The sequence below is a fragment of the Bufo gargarizans genome, chromosome 5, assembly GCF_014858855.1.
Source record: "Bufo gargarizans isolate SCDJY-AF-19 chromosome 5, ASM1485885v1, whole genome shotgun sequence".
Taxonomy (NCBI): domain Eukaryota; kingdom Metazoa; phylum Chordata; class Amphibia; order Anura; family Bufonidae; genus Bufo; species Bufo gargarizans.
In genome coordinates this window covers 118,099,872-118,121,138 of record NC_058084.1, presented here as the reverse complement: position 1 = coordinate 118,121,138, position 21,267 = coordinate 118,099,872, and the positions used below count along the sequence as shown (strand labels likewise).

Sequence of the window (21,267 nt, the reverse complement as noted above, 5' to 3'; positions counted from 1 at the left end):
TTCGTTTTATAAGACGCACGGACATCTTCCCCCCCACTTTTGGGGGGAAAAAGTGCGTCTTATAAAGCGAAAAATACGGTACTTATTTTTGATCCTTTGTTTCCGGTGACTGTTAGAGCTCAGAAGCAAAATAATTCCTCCAATGACCTTTCCACATTGGGATGTTTTTTGCATGCAAATATACATTTAAAATATGCCAGACACGTTTCGAGGTGACACACTTCTTCCTCATTGACTATGTAGTTTGAAAAAACAACATGGCCACTGAGGAAGGAGTGTGTCACTTTGAAACATCCGGCATATTTAAAATTTTTAAGTATATGAACTATAAGAACAAGGAGTAGTGCAATTATATATTATTTGTATTTTCTGTATATATATATATTTTTTTTGTAATTACATTTTGGAATAATATCCTGTTATATGTGCCTATCATTCTGCAGAATTATAGGATCTTATTAGCATTGGTTTGGGTGTGCCAGTGGATAGCGCTCCCTCTTTTTTATCCATAGAGAGAGTGTATTCATGTACAAAGTTACTCAACTTTTTCTATAAATATAGTTACCTATGTATATTATTATGTAAAATGGTATGAAAAATGGGCATACCCTTAAATGGGTTGTCCAAAATCACAAGAAATGGCAAGCAAACGAAATATAAAAAAAAATATAAAAAAACAAAATTGACTAATGCTTATTTGTTTGATCACCCATCCTTCCCCTCTAGTCTTTATTTACTTGGCAGAAGCAATGACATGTCCATCTACCCATGTGACCACTGCAACCAATCACTTGTCACAGCAATCTCCTGCTGTACTCCTCTGAGGCAAGTGGTTGGTTGCTGTGGTCTAGTGGGTAGATGGGCATTGCTGCTGGCAAGTAAACAAAGATCAGTGGGGAGCGCCGATATGGTGGTGCTGGAGCGGCAGGAACTAAGAGGGAGTATTGGTTGCTGTTCCTTTTTTGGTTTTGATTTTTGGCATATCTGTAGAATAGGTGCAGGTTATTTATAGACTACCCCTTTAATGTTCTATTATATTATATATCCAAGTGATATTGTAATTGTCTTCCTCACATCTCATATACAAAACAATGACACAATCTCACAAAAGTCCAATTAATAAGGGGAAAACAATTAAAGAGGAATAGGTGATAAGTATCAGATCGGTGGTCTGACCTCTTGGCCCTTTGTCGATCACCAGAATGGGGGAGCATGTTCTCCCACTTGAATGGAGTGACAGACATGCATGCTCCACTCAAGTTTATGGGATTGCCGAGGATAAGGTCCATTCACACGTTCGCAAAATGGGTCCGCATCCGTTCCGCAATTTTGTGGAACAGGTTCGGACCTATACATTTTCAATAGGGCCGGAATGTGCTATCCGCATTTGCAGATCTGCACTTCCGTATTCGCACTTCTGGATCCGCACTTCCGTTCTGCAATTCCGTTCTGCAAAAAAGTAGAACATGCCCTATTCTTGTCAATTGCGGACAAGAAAAGGCATTTTCTATGAGAGTGCCAGCTATGTGCGGTCCGCAAAATGCGGAACGCACATTGCCGGTGTCCGTGTTTTGCGGATCTGCAATTTGCGGATCCGCAAAACACATACGGATGTGTGAATGGACCCTAACTGAACACTTGTATGTAACTATCTCTGGCAGCCACATTCATGTGTGTCTGCTGCTCCATTCTAATGGGGGATCACGGGCCCCTGTTCTAGTGATCGGTGGGAGCCCAAGCAGTTGGACGCCTGCCGATCAAACCCTTATCCTCTATCCTGCGGATAGGGGACAAGTTCTTATCATGGGACAACCTCGTTAAGGGTCCAGACCAAATTTTCACCACTAATTGACTTTTGTGAATTTTTTTTCTTTTCTTTTTGGTTCTTTTTTTTTTTTCAAATGTAGCAAAATAGACATAGTACAGGGAATGGGAGTCACTGCCAATAAGTTATACCAAATCATTGCTTCCATCTTCATCAAAATCTTCTTCTATTCCATCTGTCATCTCTTCACCATCTGCATCATGTCCTCCCTCAACATGCTCTTCAATGGAATTTTCAGCAGTCTCCGACTTGCATTCTTCTGGAGCCAAATCTGCTTGATCATCTAAAATCTTTTTTGGACCTAGAAAACAACAATATCATTCCTTTACTTTTTTTTTTTACAATTAATAAATCTTTGCCTATGGGTTTTTGGGGATTATATTAATTATTTGAAAAAACAAACAAACATCAAATTATAGCAAATAAATTGACTGAAAAAGACATTTGGCCTTTGGTCCATTTGGCATCTTTCACACCTGGATCATTATACGGAGCATCCCGCTTGCCCATTATTGCCCGATAATGTAATTAGTCCACCAAAATTATGGGTAGCTATATAAAAAATCCTTGGTAATCAGTGTTTCCAAGAAACTATTTCACAACTTGTATAACATGTGCAGGATAATGAACCTCTGAAACTCCTTTTGCTTCAGCCGTTTCCCTATCTTGGCACAAATACAACGTGCAGCTGCCAGAGTGTAAAATCTGCTCGTCTGACATAGGTAGGCGAAACAAGTTGATATTAAATGGGAAGCATAAATATTCTGCGTGCTGAACACAAGCTTGGCTTTTATAAATACGGTCAATGGCTTCTTTTTTTTTTTCCAATAAAACAACCCTTCTTTCCTTATATCTCATAATTTGGAGTATTCACTTCTCCGGGGTTTAAAGGAATCTAATAACGCTATTGAAGCATTATCTGCAGTAATATACTGCAGGGAAGGAGTCCAGAGTACTATTTTATATTTTTCTACTGCCCTCTTCCCATTCTCTATTGTCAACACTCAAAGCTGCGCTGAAATGATTTGTTGAGACTGCTGTGCATGCGCACAAAAGACCTCTCCATTTTGGCACAGCTATCCAGACTGTATTTCAGTAGGAAAATAAAAACTAGCTTTCTAGACTCATGTAGTACTACATAGAAACATACACTACGTGCAGAATTATTAGGCAAATGAGTATTTTGACCACATCATCCTCTTTATGCATGTTGTCTGACTCCAAGCTGTATAGGCTCGAAAGCCTACTACCAATTAAGCATATTAGGTGATGTGCATCTCTGTAATGAGAAGGGGTGTGGTCTAATGACATCAACACCCTATATCAGGTGTGCATAATTATTAGGCAACTTCCTTTCCTTTGGCAAAATGGGTCAAAAGAAGGACTTGACAGGCTCAGAAAAGTCAAAAATAGTGAGATATCTTGCAGAGGGATGCAGCACTCTTAAAATTGCAAAGCTTCTGAAGCGTGATCATCAAACAATCAAGCGTTTCATTCAAAATAGTCAACAGGGTCGCAAGAAGCGTGTGGAAAAACCAAGGCGCAAAATAACTGCCCATGAACTGAGAAAAGTCAAGCGTGCAGCTGCCAAGATGCCACTTGCCACCAGTTTGGCCATATTTCAGAGCTGCAACATCACTGGAGTGCCCAAAAGCACAAGGTGTGCAATACTCAGAGACATGGCCAAGGTAAGAAAGGCTGAAAGACGACCACCACTGAACAAGACACACAAGCTGAACGTCAAGACTGGGCCAAGAAATATCTCAAGACTGATTTTTCTAAGGTTTTAAGGACTGATGAAATGAGAGTGAGTCTTGATGGGCCAGATGGCTGGATTGGTAAAGGACAGAGAGCTCCAGTCCGACTCAGACGCCAGCAAGGTGGAGGTGGAGTACTGGTTTGGGCTGGTATCATCAAAGATGAGCTTGTGGGGCCTTTTTGGGTTGAGGATGGAGTCAAGCTCAACTCCCAGTCCTACTGCCAGTTTCTGGAAGACACCTTCTTCAAGCAGTGGTACAGGAAGAAGTCTGCAAGGTAAGAAAAACATGATTTTCATGCAGGACAATGCTCCATCACACGCGTCCAAGTACTCCACAACGTGGATGGCAAGAAAGGGTATAAAAGAAGAAAATCTAATGACATGGCCTCCTTGTTCACCTGATCTGAACCCCATTGAGAACCTGTGGTCCATCATCAAATGTGAGATTTACAAGGAGGGAAAACAGTGCACCTCTCTGAACAGTGTCTGGGAGGCTGTGGTTGCTGCTGCACGCAATGTTGATGGTGAACAGATCAAAACACTGACAGAATCCATGGATGGCAGGCTTTTGAGTGTCCTTGCAAAGAAAGGTGGCTATATTGGTCACTGATTTGTTTTTGTTTTGTTTTTGAATGTCAGAAATGTATATTTGTGAATGTTGAGATGTTATATTGGTTTCACTGGTAAAAATAAATAATTGAAATGGGTATATATTTGTTTTTTGTTAAGTTGCCTAATAATTATGTACAGTAATAGTCACCTGCACACACAGATATCCCCCTAAAATAGCTAAAACTAAAAACAAACTAAAAACTACTTCCAAAAATATTCAGCTTTGATATTAATGAGTTTTTTGGGTTCATTGAGAACATGGTTGTTGTTCAATAATAAAATTAATCCTCAAAAATACAACTTGCCTAATAATTCTGCACTCCCTGTAGAGGGTGATTTACTATACTGAAATATGCCTAAATTAGGCGTATTTCAGGTGCAGATGGTGGCGCAACAGTTAATTGTGCCGCTGTCTGAGATTTCGCACTGCTCACGCCAGGTCTAAAATTGTGGGCGTGGCATGTTTTAGGCAAAGAAAATGGTCTAAATGTAAGACAGCTCGGAAGCTGTCTTACATTTAGAACTGGCGCTGGATGCGCCGAAGTTATGGAGAGGCTGGTGCCTTTTCACAACTTTGGCGTATCCACCACCAGCACAGGACCGTTATTAAGATCAGCGTCTAAAACGCCGGTCTTAATAAAGGTGCCTGAAGTAAGACATCAGCCCATCCGGGTCAGTCTGTTATCTTGCAAGTTGAACTCACTGAATCAACAACCCATCTGCAGGAATCTAATAACTATAGCCTGTAATATTATTACACTTCAGAAATACATCCAGGCCCTTCTTGAACTCTTTCAGTGAACTCACCATCACCACCTCCTAAGGGCAGAGAGTTCCGTAGTCTCCCTGCTCTTACCGTAAAGAATCCTCTACTATGTTTCTACCCTGTTCTCTTTGAGGAAACCTTCTTTGCAGAGGATATCCTCTTGTCACTCACAGTCCTGGGTATAGATAGATGATGGGAGAGATCTCTGTACTGACCCCTGATATATTTATACAGAGTTATTAGATTTCCCCTCATGTCTTTTTTCTAGACTAAATAACTAATTTTGAAAATCTTGACCTTCTGTGAACCCTCTCCAGCTCTACTATGTATTTTTAGTATACAGGGGCCCAGAACTGTACACAGTACTCCCTGTGTGGTCTGACTAGCGATTTGTAAAGTGGTAGGACTATGTTATTATCACAGGAATCTATGCTCCTTTTAATGCAAACCATTATCTTATTGGCCTTGGCAGCAGCTGCCTGACACTGGTTTCTACAGCTTAGTCTTTTGTCCGCTCAAATCCCTAAGTACTTTTCCATGCCAGTGACTTGTAGAGATGAGCGAATTATAAAAAAAATTGATTCGGCCAGTTTGCCGAATTTTTTATAAAAAACGGCTATTTCCTGGCTGCAGAGAGCCTTTATAGTGCTATAGAACACTGTGCCTGTTGTGGTAGTGAATACCTAAACATATGCTCATGTCCAGACTAATAAAAAGAATCCTAAGCTGGCTTTATTAAACCTCATTGTGGCTCTATTTGCCCAAAAAACTGGTTTTTATAACCTGTCAATCTTACTTAAAGGGATTCTGTCACCTCCCCTCAGCCAAAAAACGATTTAAAAGCAGCCATGCAGCACAGCTTACCTGGATTAGGCTGTGCTGTTTTATCTTGAAATCCGTCCAGCAGTTACTTTAAAAAACGACTTTGATCAATAAGGAAATGCGTCCTGAAGGTGCCCAGAGGGGCGTTTTTTTCTTCCTAGTGAGCCCAGTACCGCCCCTCTTTCAGTGCCCAGCCCGCCTTCCTTGTATTTTCTAACCGCCGCCCCCAGCCTGCCACAGCCTCCCCTCCCTCTCCTCCCCCTCCCTCACGCCGAACGAAGTCTCGCACAGGCGCAGTACCCACTGAGGGCTGCGCCTGTGCGATCATCAGGAGACTGAGGGCGGCAGCTTCATCTTCGTCACTGGGCATGCGCCGAGCCCAGTGACGTCCGATGCTTGCTCTTCCCTGCTGACTGAGGGAAGAGCGAGCATCGGACGTCACTGGGCTCGGCGCATGCCCAGTGACGAAGATGAAGCTGCCGCCCTCAGTCTCCTGATGATCGCACAGGCGCAGCCCTCAGTGGGTACTGCGCCTGTGCGAGACTTCGTTCGGCGTGAGGGAGGGGGAGGAGAGGCAGGAGAGGCTGTGGCAGGCTGGGGGCGGCAGTTAGAAAATACAAGGAAGGCGGGCTGGGCACTGAAAGAGGGGCGGTACTGGGCTCACTAGGAAGAAAAAAACGCCCCTCTGGGCACCTTCAGGACGCATTTCCTTATTGATCAAAGTCGTTTTTTAAAGTAACTGCTGGACGGATTTCAAGATTAAACAGCACAGCTTAATCCAGGTAAGCTGTGCTGCATGGCTGCTTTTAAATCGTTTTTTGGCTGAGGGGAGGTGACAGAATCCCTTTAAGGTGCCCAAGGGGAGGTCCGTTAATACAGGGTGCCTGGCCACACCCCTTGCAGTCCGTTGCCCAGCACCGCCTTCCCTGTCTTCAGCACCGCTTCTGCAATCCTCCCCGTCCCTCTGCCAGATCCCGAGCCTGCCGCTGCCAGGAGTCTGCACGGGCGCATCAGGCTGAGCCTAGTGCGCAGGCGCGTGATCTGGCAGAGGGATGGGGAGGAGGCAGAGGCGGCGCTGAAGACAGGGAAGGTGGTGCTGGGCAATGGACTGCAAGGGGTGTGGCCGGGCACCCTGTATTAACGGACCTCCCCTTGGGCACCTTAAGTAAGATTGACAGGTTATAAAAATAGAGCCACAGAGAGGTTTAATAAGGCCAGCTTAGGATTCTTTTTATTAGTCTGGACATGAGCATATGTTTAGGTTAGAGGGGTTAAATCTGATTACAGAATCCCTTTAAATAATGCAGCTGCGCCACCCAGGCTTGAGCAGGTATATGTGTGAATATGGATTAGGGAAGATGCTGTGATCCGGCTGTACCTCACTGTGAGGTACAGCCGGATATCAGTATCTTCCCTATTCACACATATACCTGCTCAAGCCTGGCAGGCGCAACTGCACCCGCATTATTTAATAGTGTGGTGTGGTAATGGTTAATGGTATTGGCGAGGAAACAGCCACCTAATCCTATCTGAGGGGTCACAGACCCCTCAAATAGGATTAGGGGGCTGCATCTTCACTAAAATGCCATTAACCATTACCACACCACACTATTAAATAATGCAGCTGCGCCTGCCAGGCTTGAGCAGGTATATGTGTGAATAGGGAAGATGCTGAGATCCGGCTGTACCTCACACACACAGATGAAATAACTCCAGTCTCCTCCACTTGTCCATTACACTAGTCTCCAAAGTGACTCCAGTCTCTACATCTCTCCACTGACTGACGCTGCCGCCTGCCGCTTCGGTCGGAGACTCAGTAAGACTCAGTCCCACTCCCCAGCAAGCCCTCATCTCAGCCACTTGAAGTTGAACCAACCGAACTGTACACCGTACTGCACATGCGCCGCCCGCCGAGCCAGCCAGCCACCGACACTCCAGCAGCTCAACTCGCAGCTTCCTAGTAGCATGCCGCTCCTAATCTGTGACCCCGCCTCCTCCACTTCCGGCGAACCGCCACCCAGACTGCCTCTCTACCTCCGCCGGCTCCGAGTCCGACCTCCCCTTATCATAGCGCCACGCCCGGCCCACTCGCCACATATTATTATTATTTTTTTATTCCCCAGTGGCGTAGGGCCCCATAGCCATTGCTATGGCTGCTATGGCGATCCCTATGCCACTGCTTCGATTTCTTGATGAGGGACATGGAGCAGTTCCTCCCCTGTGTGACTCAGTTCGCCCAGGCAAACGAGATGTAGAACAGCGTGACACCACCGTGCCCTGCACATGTGGTATGCTGGAGGAGCACTGTGAATTGTTCTTGCAGTGGAGGCTGAGGACACTGTGGAAGATGAGGAGGCAGAGGCGGACATTGTCCCAGGGCCAACGGCTTGAGAACGTGGAGGCAGAAGCGTCGTGACCTGGCCAAGTTGCTGGTGTGCCTGTGCAGGAACCACATTCACCCAGTGGGCCGTAAAGAACATGTTTTGTCCCTGACCGTAGTTACACATCCGCGCTGCCGTGCACTTTGGCAGACACTGACAGTGTCAAGGAATGGCCCAGCTTCTGTTCTACATGTGTGTGCAGGGCTGGTACTGCCTTTTTGGCAAATAAATGATGGCTTGGGACTCTCCACCTTGGATTGGCACAAGCCATCAGTTCTCTGAAAGGTGCAGAGTCCACCACATGGAAAGGGAGGGACTACAGCACCTGCAACTTGGCCAGGAGCACATTCAGCTTCTGCACCTTTGGAGTGCACGCATACTGTTGTCTCTTGGTAATCGCCTTGGTGATCAATTGCTTACGGAATGACTGACGAGGAGTAGGAGGAGCAGCAGGAGCATCAGGACTAGCAGATAATGGGAAGGACCGACAGCTCCCTTCGGCTGAGGTGGCGGAGGCTTGACTGCCTGAAACTTGGCGCATGCCACTGCGTGATGCAGCGGTTACTGCAGCAGGCTGGACCACCACATTGGAGCCACGGTTCTCCAAGGCCACTTTATGGTGATGCTGCATATGTTGATGCAGAGCTGTGATGCCAACATTGGCACCCTGGCCACGCTTTACCTTTTGCCCACAGATTCTACAAATGTCTATGTTTACTTCCTCCAGCGGCTTAACAAAAAACTGCCACACCGCTGAGTAGTTGATTTTCCCCCCAACACTCCGCAATGACTGACTGCTACCGCTGCTGCTTCTGTGAAACCCTGCACCACTACTTTCCAGTCAGGTAGGCTCCTGCGAAGCGGGTGGTCTACCCCGGGCACATTTGGCTCCTGACCTCCCAATGCTGCCACCCTGCTTACTCCTGGCCTCGCTAGCGACTTGCTGGCTCTGCCACGGGCAAGCTGCCACCCTCTGCTCCCGATGATGATGAAGCCCCTAATTCACCTGGCTCCCAAGTGTGATCAGCTACATCATCATTATCGAGTACTGTCTTTAGGTCACTGATGTCCTCCTCAACGGTGTCTGAGTCAGGAGCCTGACCGCTTGCAACACCAGCTCCCACGCCACTCTCCTCATCACTACTCGCCTGGCTACTGGACAAAGCGGCAGATGTCACCTCCACATCTTGGCTGGCCAGTAGCTGCTGACTGTCCTCTAGTAGCTTGTCCTCAATGTATAATGGAGCTAAGCCCACAGCATATAATACTTGTCTGACTGAGGGAACAGAAAAGGACAGAGGCAGGTTGAGGACAGATGAGGGCACAGGGCCTGCTCCCGGGCCATGCCAACTGAGCGTTGTGTCTGACAAACCCACCGACTCTTGGCTGGGGGTGTCTGATGTCACTTGGGAAGACAAAGTCAACCATTCAAGATCTGATGGGTTGTTGTTCAAGACACGACTGCTAGATGAAACCAGGAGCTCAGGCCTCTCGAAGTGACCCCTGCTGCCACGCCCCCTTATTCTGCTGCGACCTGTGCCTGCGACAGAAGCATTAAGGCCTCTGCCACTCCCTGGTGCAGGGCCTGGCACTTCTCTGTCTGACATACGGTTAAATCAAATAAATAAATAGAAAGGAAATTTAAACACCCCAAAAAAGTCTGTAATTTTCTCACTTCACTACACAAGGGCTAATAAGCCCTTTTTTCCCACTAATACACGCCAAAGAAGGCTTTAGAACATAGAACTGCACCGCTGAACGGCAAATAGGCCCTTACTTTTTCCACTTATACACGCCACCGAAGACTTTAGAATATATAACTGCACCGCTGAACGGCAAATATATATTTTTTTGCAACTAATACACAACAAAAAGGGCTGTAATTTTCTCACTTCACCACACAACGGCTAATAAGCCCTTTTTTCCACTAATACAAGCCACAAAATGATTTAGAACATATAACTGCACCGCACAAGGGCAAAAAAGATGTAGAAATATTTCCTTGTAATTAACCCTGTTAATGGCGGCATCAAATAGCACTTGCACCCCCAATAACAAGAACTGTTTGCTGGAATTACAGAGCTGTATAATGGCAATTTGGATCCGCAGTTAGTGCAGCAAGGTGTAATAGGATTGTTCCTATTTACCAGGCTGTAACCTCCCCTACTGGACCCTGTTCTGCTTCAATCCTGTGGAATAATTCCTCCCTATCCGTTCCCTACACTTCTAATGCTCTTTCCCTGAACTTCTATTGAGCAAAATATGAGTTTTCAAGTCTTTCCTAGCACTGTCCCTAGCGCCTGCTAATGTGTCTCCCTGCACTAAGTACACTGGAAAATGGCTGAATCCAAGATGGCTGAGGCTATTTATAGGGCTGTGACATCACAGGACTGGCTGGCTGCTGATTGGCTGCATGCCTAGCATTGTGGGTGAAGCCTCGTTCCCAGAGTTCCTTGCTCCATGTCCTAACATGTGCAGCAGCCATTTTAGGAAAAAATGCTATTCGTTACTACGGAGCGTGAGGAAATTCGGATTCGGTGCGAATAATTTTTTTATGGCGATGTGTGCTGAGTGATGTAGGCAAAGGACCAATTCAGCCAGAGGACATCTTTACTCACAGACTGGTCATCGGAATAAAAGGTTACACAATAAATTATGTTGTACCCCCTATTTTATTAATGGGGCTTGTCTAATCTTGGCCTTTCGTGACTGAAATGGGAATTCCAGAAACAGCTGTTACAGAAACAGTGGCGCAGCATCATTTTCATAATCCCGTCTCCGCTTCAGATGCTTACTGTGGTTTTTCCCATCTCGGCCATCTTTAAGTCCCCCAAAGTGATGCTAATAAAGTGCTCATAAATTACCATCAGTTGATCTAGTAGATTGGAATAGAAAGGCCTGAACTTGGTTTGAACAAAATGAAATAAACATTGCAGTATGTGATTTAACTCCACCCAGTAATAGGTATGAATAGGTATTAAATATGCTATTTATTAGGATATTCTATTCCATTTATGGTCTACTGGCTCTGGCCAATATAAGTATACACTTCAAATTTTTTATACCTGTCGCTTTTGCTTTACAGTTCCTTGACAAAGTCAGACCTGTCAACTATGTAGGATTTTCAAGTAGACAAAAGTTTGGCTCCCATCCTATGATTTCAGTCTTCCCAGGCTTGAAGGGGTTTTCCACTCCTACTATTAAAGGCCTATCCTGAGAATAGGCTATTAACGTCTGATCAGCAGGGTCCAACACACTGCAGCCCTAGCAATCAGGTATTTCAGAGTACATCCGAAGGCAGAAGTTGGCACCAGAACTACACAGATCCTCCTATCATGAAGTGGGTGGAGTTTGTAACTGCAGTACTGCTCTCATTCACTTCAGTGGGAACAGTGCTGCAGTAACCAGCTCCATCCACTACTCAATGGATGGAGATGTGTAGTACCGGAACCAACTTTCAGCACCTGAGCTTCCCTGAAACACCTGATCTTTAGGCAGAGGAGTGTCAGACCCCCCCCCCCCCCCCTATCAATCTGATATTGATGACCTGTCCTTAAGGTAGGCCATCAAAAGTAAAGGAGTGGACAACTCCTTTAAAGGTGCACGTAACTTGCAGGCGCTACTAGGAGTAGCTTGTAGGATACAGTTTTATAAGATAGCATAGAATGCAATGGTTGCCATACAAAATGCAGTGAGCACCCCCTAGTGGTGGTTACAGGGAGAAAGAACATTATCATTTAACTCCTGGCAGTCATACCCCTAGCAATGAAGCACTTATCCCCTATACTGTGGATAGTGAATAGGTGTTCTTTGTGGGAAAAACTCTTTAAAGAGCTTTCCAGGAGTTCATCATCAATGACCTATAAATCTCATCAATCTCTGATCTGGCAGGGGGTGGGGGGATGATGAGTGAGTGCCAGTGACATCACATTCGTCGGTCACATGTCTTATTTGCAGCTAAGTTCCATTTAAGTGAAAGGGCCTGAGCTGCAATACCAAGCGCTGCCACTATGCAATGTACAGCGCTGTGCTTGTTATGTTGTGAGGAGGCCACCTATTCAAACAGCTGATCGGCAGAGGTGCCTCAGGAATTGGAGCCTCACGATCATACACTGATGACCTATCTCAAGAATAGGCCATCAATATTGAACTCCCTGAACACTCCTGTACTATATTTTTTGAAGTTCCAGCCATTAAATATAATTAACATTGGATTGTGTTATTCAATCATCAAAGGACACATTGGTAAAGATGCCACAATAAACAACAGTGCAGAGACTTGTAAGTCCTCAGTGAGACACTTTCCATAATTCATCCTACAAGACGAGAACCATAAATAAAAGTGGACACAAAGGGACCGGCAGATAGAGGTAACACAGCAGGGTACCAATGAAATGGATTAAAAACAAACTTTAAAACTCTAGTACGTTGTCACAAGGAATTGCCGCTGCAGGTCCCAAAAGTGAAGTGGGCACAATTCACAATTCAGTCAATGCGTTTTGCGGAACCGCGCGTTCCCTATCTGATCAGAAGAAAACCTGTTTACGCCCAAATCATCCACTTCAATATATATAGGCAAAACATCAGGTCCCACAGGTACCCTTTTCCACCAGATATTCCTGCGGGATGTCAGAAATCACACCGTTTCCAGGCCTTTTTTTAATATTTCTTATATGTTCCTGTATGCGGACTAAGTTTTCTCATAGTGCGTCCCCCATACTGGAGGCCGCACGGGCACTCCAGCATGTAGACAACACCCGAGCTCTCTCATGTAATTTGTCCCTTGATTTTAAAATCTTTGTTCCCTTACGTCCTCAACAGCAGCACAGATGGGGTTAACTGCCCCTGTGGACTGGTAGGACCGGCGGAATTTTAATGAGCCCAAGAACCAATAAACGATCTTCAGCTCCCTGAAAGGGAGGAGATCACCCCCCAGCCCACCGTGTTTTTTTCTGTCCTCTGGACAGGTGGACTGGCGTGTCGCTCCCTCTTTGGGAGCTGAAGATTGCTTAGGGGTTCTTTTTTCCCTCCTTAAAGCTTAGCTCGCTTTCTATGCATCTCAGTGCCTTTATTTTAGGCCTGATCATGGCGATTTCGGTCTGGGGTACCGTTGGGGAGGGGGGCGTCCCCTCCCCTCTTCTTTCATCATCTGTAGACGGTGCTCCGTTCCTCTGTTACCGCATGTGTGCGGCGCTATGGGCGCCGCCATTTCCCGGAAGTGACGCGCCTTAGGTGCGCTACGTCACTTCCGGTTTTCCGAAGCGATGCGGTGATGTATAAAACTCACCTTTTCTTAAACTGGCTCCCTAGAATGACATCCTGGATTTAGGATTAGTCTGGGGAGACAATTTTTCGTTTAGGTAGAGCCAGTATAGGCTCTGGTTTTTCTGAGTGCTTGCTTTGGCAGCACATATACAAAAAAAAAAAAAAAGGGAGTGGTGCTGATCTCGTTTCAGGAACCCGCCCATTGGGCGGGGTTTCCTCCTTTTAAGCGCCCAGAGCCCATCAGTCAGTGCTCTGGTTGCGTTGCTTTCACAAGTTAGCTCCAGAGCTCTCCTGTGCTTTGTGATATTCCTGCAGTATTGCTTTGCTTGGGTTTTGTACTTCCTCTTCTTTCAGCTCTATTTCTTCTAGTGCTGGTGGGCCCCCTTAAGGTCTGGTTTTCTCCACCTCCTGATGTTGTAGGTGTTATGACCTGTTTTGTTTCTTCCATTACAGACTATGGCTTCCCCTAAGGAGGATCAGCGGAAGGCTGGGGCCAAGAGGAAGCATTTGGCATGTTACGAATGTAACACACCCCTAGTTGACAGCTGTCCTTACTCCAGATGTGAGAGTTGTCGCACGGCATCCACGGAACCCACGATGCAGGAGATGTTCCAATGGACCAAGACATACGTGGATGATTCCATCAAGGGAGTAGTTCAGCTACTTAATGAGAGGCTACCAGGTCCCTCTCAGACTCCCATGGAGGTGGTCGCACCGGTCGAAAGACCTACCCCCTGTTCAGTGGGGTCTTCTTCTTCTGAGGAAGAAGAATCTACTTCTTGCTTTTTTCCTCCAGAAAAGACGCAGAAGTTACTCAAGTCCATCAGGTCGGGGGACCAGGATGTTGACATGGGGGAGTCCTCCGATCCCGCCGGTCGGACACAGCGTGTCTTTAGAGCGGATGAGACCCTCCTCTCTGTGATGCGCACAGAGTGGAAGAAGCCTGAGAAGGGTCCAGTGCTTACCAGAAAATTCAGACTCATGTACCCGATGGCTAAACCCTTGGTGGAATCGTGGGGTTCCGTTCCCAAGGTGGACATGGCTATAGCCAAGTTGTCCCGGCGCACTCTAGTCCCTGCAGACGATGGGTCTAGCCTGCAGGACCCCCTAGACCGGAGGGCAGAGTGCACCCTTAGGAGGGGTTACGCGGCGGCCGCCGCCTCCGCATCTACTTCCATTGCGGCCACTGAGGTAGCCACCTATCTACGCTCTAGGCTTAATCAAATCCAGACGGATGTGGACCAGAGCGTATCAAGAGACGACATCCTGGCAGCCTTCAAGTCAGCCAACCTGGCTATGGACTTTTTAGTTGATTCCTCCCAGATGCAGCTAAAGCTGGCCGCCAAAACTATGGCCCTAGTTTCAGCTGCCCGCAGACCACTCTGGCTGAAACCGTGGATTGCGGATAACGCATCCAAGTTTAACCTTTGTGGGCTCCCCTTCGAACCAGATAGGTTATTCGGGTCCGAATTGGACAAAATAATGGAGGGGCTCTCCGATAAAAAAGGGAAGAGCCTCCCCCAGCAGCCCTTTCGGGGACGCCCCAGACAGGAAAAGAAGGGTGGAGGTCGTTCTGGGCAGCAGTCTAGGCGCAGAGATTGGGGGGGGGCCATCTCGTAAATATCCGAGACGCCCCCGCAAACCCACCAGGGAGGCAAAACCCTCCTGACTATGGGCCTCCTCGAGGCTCTTGGATAAGCCCTGCTGCCCCTGCAGTGTCTCCTCTAGATTTTCCCGTACCCCTCCCCCAGATTCCCGTGGGGGGCCGTCTTACCCATTTCAAAGACTCTTGGAGCCGGTTGATTGCAGACCCCTGGGTCCAGGACATAGTTTCCGCCGGGTACCGGGTAGATCTTATCTCTCTCCCCCCAGAGAGATTCATCGCCACACGAAGCTTCGGGTCTGCCAAACAGGTGGTCCTAGAATCTTACATTCAGGATTATATTTCCAAGGGAGCCCTGGAGGAGGTACCGGCAGGGGAGAGGGGCCTAGGGATTTATTCACCAGTGTTCCTGGTTCCCAAGAAGACAGGAGATCTCCGGATGATCATCGATTTGAGATTCCTCAATCGATTTATAAGGAAAACAAGGTTTCGCATGGAAACCATAAGGTCAGTCAGCCATATCCTCAATTCTGGGGACGTCATGGCTACTCTGGACCTCAAGGATGCGTACCTTCACATTCCGATCCATTCCGCTTCCCGGAAACTCCTCAGGATCGCGGTCCAGATCTCAGGGGTTTGCAGGCACTTTCAGTTCGCCGTGCTTCCCTTCGGAATCTCTTCTGCCCCCCTCATCTTCACCAAGGTGGTGGTTTCGGTGGTGGCAGCTTTGAGACTCCAAGGACTGACTATTATTCCTTATCTGGACGATTGGCTTTTCATAGCCTCTTCAGTTCCGATCCTTACCCACCATCTTCAGGTCGCAGTCTCCTTTCTCTTCCGCCTAGGCTGGATTATCAACTGGCAGAAGTCGAATGTGAGCCCATCGACTTCAATCCATTACTTAGGATTCGTGGTCGACTCTGTGGAGATGTCCCTCCGGTTGACTCCAGAAAGGAGAGCGCGGATTCAGGACCTGGCAAAGGTCCTTTATGTCCCTCGTCGAGTCTCTATCCGGACTCTCATGAAGATGCTGGGGCTCATGTCAGCGGCTGCGGATGCGGTCCCTTGGGCGTTATGGCACCTCCGTCCTCTTCAGTCGGAGGTCTTACACCTATGGAACGGCAGCCCTGCGGGGCTAGATTCCCTGTGCTCCCTGTCCGGTCAAACCCGAAATTCCCTCAGATGGTGGTTTCAGCTACCAGCAGGGAAGTCTATGACCCAACCAGCTTGGGTCATATTGACTACAGACGCGTCCCTTGTAGGCTGGGGCGCTCACCTGGACGGATCCCCAATTCAGGGATCTTGGTCTCCTCTGGAGCGGCATCTTTCCTCCAATCTTCGCGAGATGCGAGCTATCCGGCTAGCCCTCCTTCACTTTGCGCCTCAGATCCGGGGCAAAGCAGTGAAAGTCCAGTCAGACAATATGACTGCTGTCCTCTATATAAACAAACAGGGAGGCACAAGATCATTGCCCCTTCTGTCAGAGATCGGGGTAATTCTTCGGTGGGCAGAGCTGAACCTTTCCCATCTATCTGCCGTTCATATTCGAGGCTCCCTCAATATGATAGCGGACCGCTTAAGTCGAGGATTACCGACCATGGAGTGGTCTCTGCATCCGGAGATCTTCAGGCAGCTAGTTCACAGATGGGGTATGCCAGAAGTGGATCTCATGGCAACCAGGTTCAACGCCAAGGTGATGAGGTTCTGTTCCCTCTACAGGGAAGACAACCCCCTGGCGATAGATGCTCTGTCAATACCGTGGAGGTTCAGGCTGGCTTACGTCTTCCCTCCCTTTTCCATGATACCGAGGGTATTGATGAAAATCCGTCAGGATCAGGCCTCGGTAATAGCCATCATACCGTTTTGGCCCAGAAGATCCTGGTTTACCCAGCTCATTCAGATGAGTCGGGGACAATACTGGAGACTCCCCCCGGAGCAGACCCTGGTGTCGTGGGACACTCACCTCTGCCCAGATCTGCACAGGTTCAACCTGACAGCCTGGAGGTTGATCAGTCCCTTCCCAACATAGAAGGGCTTTCCGAGTCGGTCCTGAGAACTTTGTCGCATTCCCGAGCAGAGTCTACAAAGAAGGCCTACTCCAGGATCATGAGAATCTTCGAGGCATGGTGTGATTCCAGACAGGTGGCGTCTGCAGATCCGCCCCTTCCTGCGATACTTCAATCTCTTCAGGATGGATTAGATAGAGGCCTATCTCCAGCTACCTTGAAGGTACAGGTTTATGCCATCTCGGCCTGTCTCAACAGGCCACATTCTCGGGACCCACTCATCAAACGCTTCCTGAAGGGAGCTGAAAGACTAAAGCCTACTATACTGAAACCTATCCCCCAGTGGGATCTTTCAGTAGTGCTCAGGGGGCTAGCATCTCCCCCCTTCGAGCCCTTGGAGGAGGTAAATTTTAAATTTCTGACTTTAAAGATGGTCTTTCTTCTGGCTATAGCTTCAGCCAAAAGAGTTTCTGAATTGCAGGCTTTTTCCGCAAATCACCCGTACATTATTTTTCTACAGGATAGAGTACTCCTGAAGTTTTTACCTTACTTCAGGCCTAAGGTGCCTACTTTCCAGAACATCAATCAGGTAATATCTTTACCAGTTTTGTTTACAGCCTCCTCCTCTGATACTCCAGCTAGAGACCCGCTGGATATTTCAAGATGCCTCCAGATCTATGTGGATAGATCTAGTGAGTTCAGGAAAGATGAGAATCTTCTTATCCTGTTTGCCGGTAAGTCTAAAGGCCGTAAAGCGTCTAAAGCCACCATTAGTCGCTGGATCAAGGAGGCCATTTTGGAAGCTTTCGTCTCCCAATCCTTAGATCCTCCCGAGTTTGTGAGGGCCCATTCTACTAGGGCGGTCTCCACCTCGGTTGCGGAGAGAAGACTCCTCCCCTTAGAGTTGATCTGTAAGGCGGCCTCCTGGAGCTCTGAGTCAACCTTCATCTCCCATTATAGGATAGATGCTAGGATGGCAGAGTTTTCGGCTTTTGGGCAGACTGTTCTTAGTTCTGCCAGGCATGAGGACCCTCCCTAGGGGATTCTTCTTGCTATCTCCCCATCTGTGCTGCTGTTGAGGACGTAAGGGAATCGTTAATTTCTAACGATAATTTGTTTTCCCTTAGTCCTAACAGCAGCACACAAATATCCCACCCTAAATACATTATGCTTGTTAAAAACACGGTGGGCTGGGGGGTGATCTCCTCCCTTTCAGGGAGCTGAAGATCGTTTATTGGTTCTTGGGCTCATTAAAATTCCGCCGGTCCTACCAGTCCACAGGGGCAGTTAACCCCATCTGTGCTGCTGTTAGGACTAAGGGAAAACAAATTATCGTTAGAAATTAACGATTTCTTTTATTCGAGTGAATCGTCAATATTCTCATTTGCGTATTTTCTCTACTTCTGTTTTTACATGGGGGACAAAAACCACACCATGAGAATTGATCCTTTCCTTTCTTGCCATCATCGGGATGGCACTATGCACTAAATGATTTTTAAGGTTCAAAGCTTTTATTTTTACAATATCGGGGCGGTTCGGGATTTCCTTTCCCAAAACTGGATAATTTTTTAACACTGTCCAGTTTTCTTTATGGCGTTTTTTTTATAAGACCAGCATGTGTTTTAACTCTTTCCCTCTCCTTTACTTTCTCACTCTCCTCTATATTCTGACTACAGGTTTTCTTCGGATCAGATAGGGAATGTGCGGTTCTTCAAAACGCACCAATGAAATGGAGATGGGCAGACATCTAGAGGGATCAGAAGTGAAACACTGTTGTTAATACAAAAGTTAGACAGATAAGACATCGAACTTAACTATCATTGCAATTAAAATTGTGTAAATAAAGTGAAAAGAGACAAATTAAAACATGAAGAGAAGAGACATTTTCGAACACAGCAGTAAAACAACAATGCAAATTCTGAGAGCAGTGAATCAGACAGAATGCAGGGGTCAAAAGCAAACAACTAAATTAACCGTCATAATGGTGCTGGCTCCAAATGGACCGCCATTACAGTACTGGATCAAAATGAACCACCATTACAGCGTTGGATCAAAATGAACCACCATTATAGAGCTGGATCAAAATGTGCCACCATTATAATGCTGAATCAAAACAAAGTACCATTATAGCGCTGGATCAAAATGGGCTGCCATTATAGTGCTGGAATAATTCACCAGTTACAGTTTTTCTGAAGAGGGGGTGCCACACAAGTTGATTGTCACCACCCAGAAGCATATGGCATGGGACCAGCCAGGTTTGGGCATCCTCTCTCCAAAGGCTCCATAGTAGATGCATGGTCTTTCAAGAGGGATCCTTCAAATATACGCTATGGGCCAACATAATGTCTAAAGTTAGTGACTTAAATTACTTATTCAGGTGAAGTGAACAATTAATTATCTTTAGACAATGAATCCTGTCAAGGGGTGGAATATATTAGGCCCCAGGAAACAGTCAATTCTAGAAGTTGATGTGTTGGAAGAAAAATAGGCAATTATAAGGATCTAAGCAACTTTGACAAGGCAAAAACTGTGATGGATAAAGATCTGATTAAAAATCTCTGCTCCACAAGGACATACAGGTAGGGAGAATGTGTAACATCTAGAATAACTAGTCCACCAAATGTCTATTGTATCTTACAAGATGGAAGGTGAGGGATGTAGTAGGGGAGAGCAGAAGTTGCACACCTGAAACCTTAGCTTGACTTCAACATTACTTTTCTAAGTTTCTAAGATTTATCGATTATTCATTATGCTAAGTCTTAACTTTCTGATGTTTTTTTTATTCCTTCACCTTCACAGCTTTGCCTGACCTTTCACAGAAAAATGTCTTTCGGGTTAATTTTCATACAAATGTATTCTAGTCTATCCACACTACACTGATTTAATGGACAACCATGAAGGAAATAGCGTTTTACGTGAGGCAATCACTTACATCTGAAGAGCTTCATTAGTCATGTTGGGTATTTAAAGGACATTTCATCAGTCGGATGTTATTATATTGTACTATTGTTATCACATAAAGACTGAGAGCTTCTTCTTTCTGTCATGAATTATGGTACTTTAGCAGTGACCGTATTCATTCTCAAGAGGAAATTGCCATGGACTAGAGAAGCATAGTTACTGAAGGAGAATTCATGAGTATATAAGGCCTCATCCACACGGCACAGTTGAAAGCATATGTAGAGTGTGTACTGCCATATGGTTGGAAACTTAATTTTTATTTATAAATGTTTTCTTATCTAAAAGCAACTTATCTAATAATCATGGATTTATGAAGAAAACTGGAAAACCAAAATAACCTCAAAAGGTTGAAAGTACTACATGTAGATAACTAGGAAGGAATAATAATATAACTTTTACCGCAAAACTGTGATGATAATCACAAACCCAATAATGTATCCAATTACAATCCCAATAACATCAGCTATAGTCCGATTCCCAATAACTTATCAATTACAATCACAGTAATGTCCCCATTCAATTCATGGACAATTAAAAAGTCCTCTATTTATAGGCCTGTCTGTCCAGTAATTAGGGATTGTTGACAATGGGTTGTCTGGCCGAGGAGCCAATACACTCAAACTATGCCCAATTAAATAAAAATAAAAAACACTCGCCTGTCTGTGGTCTCCCACCATGCCCTCACCGCTGTCCCGTTCCCTGTCACTTCCGGTTCCCACAAGATCGGAAAGTGGTTTGGTCTTGTGACTGCTGTGACCAGTCACACGCCTCAGTGCTCACATTTGCTTGAATGATATAGCAATTGACCAAGCCACTTCCTGACCTTGTGAGGGAATGGCAGAACACGGACAGTTGAGTTTGGGTTTTTAATGGGGGACAGAAGGGTTGCTTTAGTTTGATTGGCTCCTACGCCAGGTAACTCCTTTAGCAGAAATGACATGTTTCTGAATTGCAACACTTGCACTTCTGTTCTCACCTGCAAGTGGTCAGGAAGTAAAGAATCGGGAGGTGAACAATAATTTTTGGAGATGTAACTCCGGTGCATACCAACTATGTCATCTTTAACAAAAAATAGTTACAACAGTAAAGCTCAAGAATTGTCTTAACCCGTGCCCAAATAGTGTAATTCTGGAATACATTTGGATGGTTTGTGCTAACCTATTTTCTCATTTCTACTGCATAGCATATACTGTACAACCATCCTGCAAAGTGTAGCGCTACAATGAGGTGTGAACAGAGCATTTCTTACTAATATTATATAAATGGA

General features: G+C 46.1%; 1 protein-coding gene across 2 annotated transcripts in view; it reads right to left on the bottom strand.

Moving 5' to 3' along the window:
• Window positions 1–21,267, bottom strand: part of RALYL (RALY RNA binding protein like) — a 641,777-nt gene that overhangs the window by 13,622 nt on the left and 606,888 nt on the right. For both annotated transcript variants that reach the window (XM_044294718.1, XM_044294719.1), the window contains one exon: window positions 1,957–2,126. In XM_044294718.1, the coding sequence (XP_044150653.1) occupies window positions 1,957–2,126 (170 nt within the window). The remainder of the gene's footprint in view (window positions 1–1,956; window positions 2,127–21,267) is intronic.